Consider the following 8,167-nt stretch of genomic DNA (forward strand, 5'->3'; position numbering starts at 1 on the left):
TGAACGTCACTATGTTACGTCACTATCATACTATTATGAGTAGCTAAAAATTTGTGACATCACATGGTATGTTTTTGACAACATTTGAAAAACTCTATCTACATTTTCGCATAACTACAAAACAGGCTACATGAAATTCACTGCAGTTTCCACGTGAAATGAACACTAGAAGCAGTGGAACACCAACAACTTTTATTCCTTTTCACACAAATGATTGGCTTTTCTGATCTATTAAATTTGCTCAGTAGCTCACCTGGCGCAGCGATGCACTTGTGATGCGGAATGCTTAGATACGAGTAAAAGACATGTAGAGACAAGCTAAAACAGCATGTTTGCTGCAGCAAATGCGTTCTTATCTCAAGTGTGCTTTTGCTTTTTTGAACAGAAATTACAAATGACTACCTCTCGGTCTAAGCGGAACAGATTCTGCAGGGTGCTAGAATGTTTAACAACAGCATCACACAATTCTTTGCCATTTTTTATTTATATAAATACATTTTTAAAAAATCAATAGTATTCTATTTTATTTATTGTAAATTCAAAACATCTTAAGAGAATGAAATCCTCGCGCATGTGCAAAGCCCACATTACAAACCTCAGAGAATGAACTTGTTCTTGTTTAGTATTATGATCATTTGTGATTCTGAACGATTTTGATGTTTGCAACGTATGCAATAAGTATAATGTAATTGTATAAGCATATCCATTCTTAAGTATGCACGGCAGCTATTTGTGTTATAGTGACTACAATGAAGCTTTTAAATTCCTGAAAAAACAAAAAACGCCTCTCAGTACAGAAAAGTGAAAAATATCCTGGACATTTCCGAAAGCCCATTGCGAGACATAAAAATGTTCGGGAAGGACATCATTCCGCTGCGGTCCACGTTGGTTTGGACTGTGTAGGACTTCAGCTCTGTTTTGCCGGTCAGCACAGAGGTATGAATGACAGCGATCCTCGCCTCCTCGTGGTAAGGGGCGTCCCTGTCCTTGCCTATGATAATTTTATAGCTCTGTCCAGGCTTCCAGAAGGGATAGGTGACCGTTAGAGTCTCCAAGCGCTGCACTGTGAAGTACTCGAACGGGACGGGCTGCTCGGCGGCGGGCTTGCACTGGATCAGAGACAGGTGCTGCACCTCAGAGTTGTTCAGCAGGAGGGGCACGTTAAGAGGCGAGCTGTACCACACCGTCAGATTCTTTTTGTGAACCGGGCTGGGACTCTCGGCCCTGTGCAGGACAGATGATTGATCCTTGCAGTTGCTGAACTCGCTGGAGTTCATCTTCTCACAGAAGGTCAGATCCTGGGCACATGTGCACATGTACACGCTGCGCTCAGTCACGTAGGCCACCTTGAATTCAGAGCGCAGGAAGGCAGGCGCAGCGAGCCACAGTATGCAGCACAGCACTGCAAAGCTCATCGGACTGCACAGGATCATCGGGATTCCTTTGAGACCTGCGTGTGCAAGAAATAAAAATAAATTATTGTTCAGCTTCGACCGTGGATCCGTTCCAATACCTGGTCAGCTGCCTTGTGTCTGCAGACAGCATCCTAACTGAAATGAAACCTCATTAGTGACGATTTGCATCGCTCTTCTTACAGCCCGCATTGCGTACAGCTCAATGTTTATTTCGGGTCTTTGAAAAGGCTGAAGTAACTCTGAATGGGTAGTATATAGCATGCTTCAGGGATGACAATGCCGTAGGCCAAAACCCAGAAACGAGGTCGCAATTTAGCATTTTCAGTTCCATCGTCCCGAAGTCAGTGGGTGTTTTTGAATGGATTTTGGTTAAACGCATGAAATAAGGTCTGTGGTTAACGCTTAAAATATATTGTCTTTTTTTAAAGCTTTACTTGTCTTGGAAAAGGCGATTGTTAACAAGTGGCTAAATGGGACTACAGAGGCTATCGGCCCTGCTGAAAAAAAATATAGAAACCATCACCAAAATTCTAATGGTTTTCACTATAAATACCAATGCAGACATTACAAACCATCAACTATTATCCATTAAAACCATTATAAATGGTTTCTGTAGTGTGTTTTGGGACATATTGCTTTAGGATTTAGTGGTTTGAACAAGCCACCAATAGAAGGTGACAAATTACCAGTAGAGACCAACAGAGACCGTTACAGTTTCCATTAAAACCAATCCGATGTAAACACTTTGTTCAAATTACCATGATGAACAAAACGTGTAAGAATCAGAAACTTTTTTGGTCACAGAGTTTAATAATCCAAAAGCTAATGGATAAATCGAGTTGGATTTTGTCAAGGGAGTTATAGTGACACTAATTGTTCTACAAAAATACGTCATCAATGCAGCGTCCTATTTGGTGCCTGACAAAACCACTGCAAAATCGCATAATGAAATCTAAAACATTGGGTAAAATGATTCATTTTGAATTAGACTGAACTATTTTATTGACTTACTGAATTAATTTACTAAATTAATTCTATTTACGACAGTAGTATAGTTCTCTGTCCCTCCGTTATCTTGGGTGATTATCCCTGAGCTTGTTGCTATTCATTTCTATAAAGGATACTTTGTCTTTAAGAAGGATTTGTCTTAATATGCCAAGAATTGTTCTATCTTTTGGAACAGCCCAGAGTGTGCCTTTAAATGCTGGCCAGATTTCAGAACAGAGCCAGTCTCCTTGTAAGTGAAAGAGCTGCGACCCACCAGTATGTTTCAGTGATGCGTGAACAGGAGCGCCACTGTGCTGGTTAGTCAGCCAATGCGAGATGTAGAGAGGCCAATAAACCAGGCTCGGTCCTCTGACAGTCTGTGGTGCGGCCCACTTTGAGCAGTGCCATGGTTTTAAGGGACAGTTTGAGCTGCTGTCTCAGCTGGCTGAAAGAACAATATTGTCCAGAGAAACACGGTGAACATAAAATGGTTCAGAGGGCCACAATGAAAAGCTCGTCTACCACGAGGAGTGTGAAGATTTTGAAAATAAAGAAAAGCATTCTGCACTATTGAAATGTAAGCAAATTTGACATTGACTGTATTTCCATGTCAGCTTCGGGAATGCAGCAGAAATCGTAATGAATATTCTGCATTAAATAATAATAAAACAATGACAATAGAAGAGTTTACAAGAGTTTAGCACTGCCCATTTTTAACTTTACACAGACAACTGCATCGTCGGCCTATTTAAAACACTGTTTTCCATTCAAGTATTTGCACTTATCTACATCATCAATAATGAAGCCTTACCTTTTTATCGGCTTTCTTGGGCAACTTCAAACCCGAAGGTTTGGATTTTATGAGCTAGACACTCACTAAAATTCCTAAGCAGCAGTTCAGCTGCAGTACTGTCGTTTGAATTGGCAGTCTACTTCCAATCTATGTCTTAAACTATGCTTGGGTTTCTTATTATGCAACAAAACTGGCCGGAGGTGACGTGCCGTTAGCAACCACTGTTTCTCCTGCTGGTCCAGAACGCATGCAGCTGTCCTCCATTTTCTGCCCTGAATAACACCAGGGTGTGTCCACACTTCATCAGCATGTCTGAGCTCGCTCAAGATTTACTTTCCATCTCACCTCTCGCACAGAGCAAACAGTGCTTTAAGAGCTCTTGTAAACATGAACCGTGAACTGTTCGTTCTCAACTAACATCACTTTCGATCGTTAAATCCTCTTCCTAGCTTTGAATACAGGGTCTACATAATGGACCAGTTCATAAAGATTGTCCTTCATAAAGAATTCCTGGCAGCTTTGCCTGTGCTGATTCACAGTTTCCTGTAACTGATCAGAGAAAAAAGTCTGTGAGCTGTCTGAGCTGTCAAAAGATAATACCCTGGGCAAAGATTTTTATGTCTTGTTAAAGTGGTTAGACTGTCTTTAGATAAACACTGTCTACATATGGCTCCATTTACAGTGTCACATCTAAACAGAAGGAAAAGAAAAGGTAAAAATGCACACAGTACCTGTTTGTCGGCAGTCAAACACATCTCCATCTCTCGGTCTGAGCGTCTGGACCTAACAGCTCATTCATGGGCTGCGGGGTTGGACTTACCGGATTCAGAGGCTGCCAAAGCCACATGACCGTGTCCTCAGCATCTTGCTATGCATGACCGGCTAAGCCAAGAAGGAAAATGTTAACTACATCTGGGAATAACGTGAGACAGTCAATAAAAAAAATTATGTAAGCACAGATGAAGCTTATAAAAGCATGTGCTTGAAGCAGGGCAGGGTCTACTGGAAGTTCTGGAAATCTTGATGAATATTTAAAAATAAAAATAAAAAGGTTTAAAAACATAAAGAGTGTATGGTTATAATTGTTGTGTTTTCAAACAATATTTCTATTCATATTTTTATGATTTATCATCCTTATTTACGAACTTGACTGGTGCGGGTCAGTGTGTGTTAGAGTGGAAGGACCTGGGGATGTGGGAGCTGGGGGGGTCGGAGGGTCAGACATCAGGGGTGCATGGGGCAAAAGAGGGGAGGGGGGCAAGGTCGGGAGGGAGTTTAGCTTCCTGACTGCCTGAAGGATGAAGCTGTCCTTCAGTCTGCTGGTCCTGGCCTGGAGACCCCGCAGTCTCCTCCCTGATTGCAGCAGCCTGAAGAAGCTGTGTGTCGGGTGGGTGGGATCACCTGCAATGCAGAGGGCTTTGCGGTTGAGACGGGTTCCATAGATGTCCTGGAGGGAGGGAAGAGAGACACCAACGATCTTCTCAGCTGCTCTCACTATGCGTTGAAGGGTCTTGCGGCAGGACCCATAGCACACAGTGATGCAGCTCGTCAGAATGCTCTCGATGCTGCCTCTGTAGAAGGTGCACATGATGGGGGCCGGGGCTCTGGCTCTTCGCCGTTTGCGGAGGAAGTAGAGACGCTGCTGTGATTTCTTGGCCAGTGCAGGAAATGTAAAATTAAATTTGTAAATCTGAACAAAATATTTCTATATCTGTTTGGCTAAGAAGTGAACATCGTAAAACCACACTGGCATTAAGACTCTATATGTGTGTGTGTGTGTGTGTGTGTGTGTGTGTGTTAGGTTGGAGTAAATTGTTGTGTGTTTTAAAGAGTCATTTCTTCTCAAATCAGGCACATGTTACATGTAATTACTATTATAATAACAATTAATTATGCATAATTACATGCAAGTAACCCTGTGCCAAACCCTTAATCTTAACCCTATCCATTTAGTAAGTGCATGTAGCTAATTAATATTACTAAGTTCTTAAATGTATAATTACACTGTAACAAGGACACCTTAGAATAAAGTGTAACCACAGCAGGTAATACTAGCCTATGACAAATAACCACACTGTATAGCCTATGTGACAACACTGCAGGCTATTGGATCAGTGTGTAAACCTTTCCTTAGCAATAACAGTGACTAAACATGACTTTTAAAAATAACTGACCACACTGAGAAATTATTACAGTCTTGGTCTCCTTACACTAATATAATTAGGCTTATGTTTAGTCCATTTCCTTTACCGAGCACTCGGGTAAGCTGACTTTCCTGACAGCTTTTTGCTTTGGGGCTATTATGTTTCTTTGAAATGTATCCACAAGGTGGAAAGCACCGGATCTTTTATTTCACCGAGTTGCCAGATTTGTTTAAAATCGAAAGACGAAATACAACGTTTCACCATGTTAGGAGAATTCATATATTAGGAAAAAAAATATATATATATTACCAATCAAATAAAGAAATTACCTATACAGTTTATAATGTATTAAAGCACGAACCGGTCGCCTTGTTGATTTGTCGGGCGGAATATTTGGCAACCCTGTCAGATCGGCTCCAGTAGAAGAGAGACCAGAACACAGAGCCCACTCAGGAAATGCTTTAGGAAACACATCTGAACGCGTTTTAGAAAACAGATTTATGACAATGTCGAAGGATCCTGTTGTCCAGTTTGGTGTGTTTTACGCCTTACTGTTCCCAGGAGTCTTTGGTTTTGGTGAGTATCATTTTGCTGAAGCCTCTCGCGCTAACGGTGGCACATTGTTGTATTATATTGTATCTTTTTATGTGTCCCATTGTGAGCGTCTATGAGATATGCAGCATGCGTTCACGTAATATTAAAATAAAAGACATTCTAGTATATTCGATATACTATACAATCGCTGCGTTTGTATTATTTGAATGCGTGGATGATAGCAGGCATGTTTGGGTTCCCAGGCACGGTCATGGAAATCCTGGAAATATAAGCACAGTTTACAATTATGATATTTTATCGTCTAGTCTGTTTTTGAGTTCAGTCTACAACAGACATTAGCCTGCTTCAGTTATAAATCCCTTGAGATTCAAACTAGTTCGCATTTGGTTAGAGATCTATAGTAGCGAGCCTGTGTGTTTTTTATAGACGTAACGAGCCTGTGTGCTAACTTAAGCTAAAGGTTCCCCTTCATTTCTGTTGTTGTTTTCAGTATAGAGCTTGAGCTAATAGCCTAGATCCGAGGAAACTAGTTGTAATATAACAAAATGTTCCTTCTCCTCTTTTGCGTCTAGAATCAAAAACAAAGACTGTATTATTTACTGTGTCAAGGCACTTTATGTTAAAAGTTAAAGGGGAAGCTTTACAGCACAAACAACAAGGGTTTACATTGCCAGTATTACACTGATAATATCTACCACAAATTACAGTACTACAGTGTTTTTGGTTGGCATGCTCTTGGTTTTACTCTACCATGCTAAATACCATCAATAAACATGGTAATCATTCAATACCAGTGAATATGAAAATTATTTAATTAGCACCACAAAGTTTTATAAAAGTAAGTACTTTACAAAAGACATATATTTCTGCTTAAAGGTTCACATATAATGTGAACAAGAAATAAAATCGGCTAAAATAATAAAAAGCAAGACAATAAAGAGAGAATTATGTTGACTGAGATTTAATTAGTTTGAGCCAGCCAAATCATTAATTAAACATTATTTCATAATTTTACCTGTATATTATCCTAAAGCTTCTACTAAAAATAAATTAATAACTAAAAACAATGAATCATCCTAGCAGCATGATGAACACTGTAACAGTATTACAGTAATAATACTATAGTCCTCTGAGGTGAAGTTCACTACTGTTGATTGAGGTGCAAGATGGTGGTGGTGGTTGCGTTTGTTTAAAATAAATAAATTAAAAAATGAGAGCGAGTTTGTGGTAGTAGGGCCAGTACACTTATCCGGATGAGCGGTCTGATATAAAGCATTGCCATTGATGACAGTGAATATTAGCAAATATCTGTCAGCTGAAAGCCATGAATGACCAGTCACTCTCAAGTATTCCAGAGAGCTGTGTGATAAGCAATGATATGTGCTTCTGTAGGAAAAATGTATTTAGTTGCCAAATTCCTGGGGAAGAACTGTTAATCTTAAGAAGCGATCCATCAGTCAAAAAGGTTGTTGTTACCATGAGAGTGCAAACTACGGCAGGAGAGGTCAGTGAAGGCCGTCTGCGTCATGAAACACTGTGGAGGATGTTACTGAGCCGGTGAGATCATCAGCTCAGGCAGGACACACATACAGATGTGCAGTTCTGTGAGAAAACCACGGCTCAAAATGACTTCAATACACTTAAAGGTGGGGTAAGCGATTTCTGGTAGCCAATGTTGACATTTGAAATCACCAAAACAAACACGCCCATACCCCAAAAGGGTCTCGCCCCTATTTTGATAGCTCCGTCCCACACATACGTACGCAACCCAGGCAACGATTAGTTCTGTGAAGCAAAACCAATGTTACACCGGACGAGAGCGGCGTGGCGCAACAAAATACTATGGAACTCATTATAATCAGTGATGCTGTCTACACCATAGATATATACATGGGCGTCGCTAGGCCATTTTTAGGGGGCTATAGCCCCCCTAAAATGACTACTCAGCCCCCCTAGAATTTTGCGATTAGCTCCATAAACTGTACACGAACTCGTGATCGGCTCAGTCCCCTTTCAATTTCATATGAAAACGGCGGCAGACTTCGATTGGCTCCTCCCCGTCTTTCAGCGCATTCTTTTTCAATCCGCAGACCGCAGCGGCGCAGAGCGAGAAACAGAGGACAAGGTGTGTGTTTATCGATAGATTGCATCTGTGCAGTTCTTTGTCATAAATCCAGTTTACAAAATATCATGGGGGAGCAATAATCGGTTCCCCATCTACTGTAGCCTAAGTTTTCACTGCGTTCACCCCTCATCACACCACAGCTGTTTCC

General features: G+C 40.9%; 2 protein-coding genes across 5 annotated transcripts in view; one reads left to right on the forward strand and one right to left on the reverse strand.

The window, feature by feature from the left end:
• Positions 1 to 219: 219 nt before the first annotated feature.
• LOC107751448 (uncharacterized) lies at positions 220 to 4,113 on the reverse strand. 3 transcript variants are annotated; one of them, XM_016567191.1, is made up of 3 exons: positions 3,927 to 4,113; positions 2,677 to 2,847; positions 220 to 1,450 (listed from the first exon to the last, which is right to left on the reverse strand). In XM_016567191.1, exon 3 carries the CDS (start codon positions 1,431 to 1,433, stop codon positions 789 to 791), a length of 645 nt encoding a protein of 214 aa, XP_016422677.1. In that variant the 5' UTR covers positions 1,434 to 1,450; positions 2,677 to 2,847; positions 3,927 to 4,113; the 3' UTR covers positions 220 to 788. The 3 variants fall into 3 exon arrangements, with proteins under 3 accessions (XP_016422677.1, XP_016422685.1, XP_016422693.1); XM_016567199.1 differs by lacking the exon at positions 3,927 to 4,113 and adding an exon at positions 3,214 to 3,908; XM_016567207.1 differs by lacking the exon at positions 2,677 to 2,847.
• A 1,656-nt stretch (positions 4,114 to 5,769) lies between these two features.
• ifngr1lb1 (interferon gamma receptor 1-like b1) overlaps positions 5,770 to 8,167 on the forward strand; it is a 19,159-nt gene continuing 16,761 nt past the window's right edge. For both annotated transcript variants that reach the window (XM_016566796.1, XM_016566805.1), the window contains exon 1: positions 5,770 to 5,915. In XM_016566796.1, the coding sequence (XP_016422282.1) occupies positions 5,840 to 5,915 (76 nt within the window). In that variant the 5' untranslated portion in view covers positions 5,770 to 5,839. The remainder of the gene's footprint in view (positions 5,916 to 8,167) is intronic.

Source organism: Sinocyclocheilus rhinocerous, unplaced genomic scaffold, assembly GCF_001515625.1.
Source record: "Sinocyclocheilus rhinocerous isolate Xijiao unplaced genomic scaffold, SAMN03320098_v1.1 scaffold552, whole genome shotgun sequence".
NCBI lineage: Eukaryota > Metazoa > Chordata > Actinopteri > Cypriniformes > Cyprinidae > Sinocyclocheilus > Sinocyclocheilus rhinocerous.

Excerpts from the sequence above, each read along its gene's own strand:
- LOC107751448 (XM_016567207.1), bottom strand. The coding sequence starts at position 1,433 with ATGATCCTGTGCAGTCCGATGAGCTTTGCAGTGCTGTGCTGCATACTG.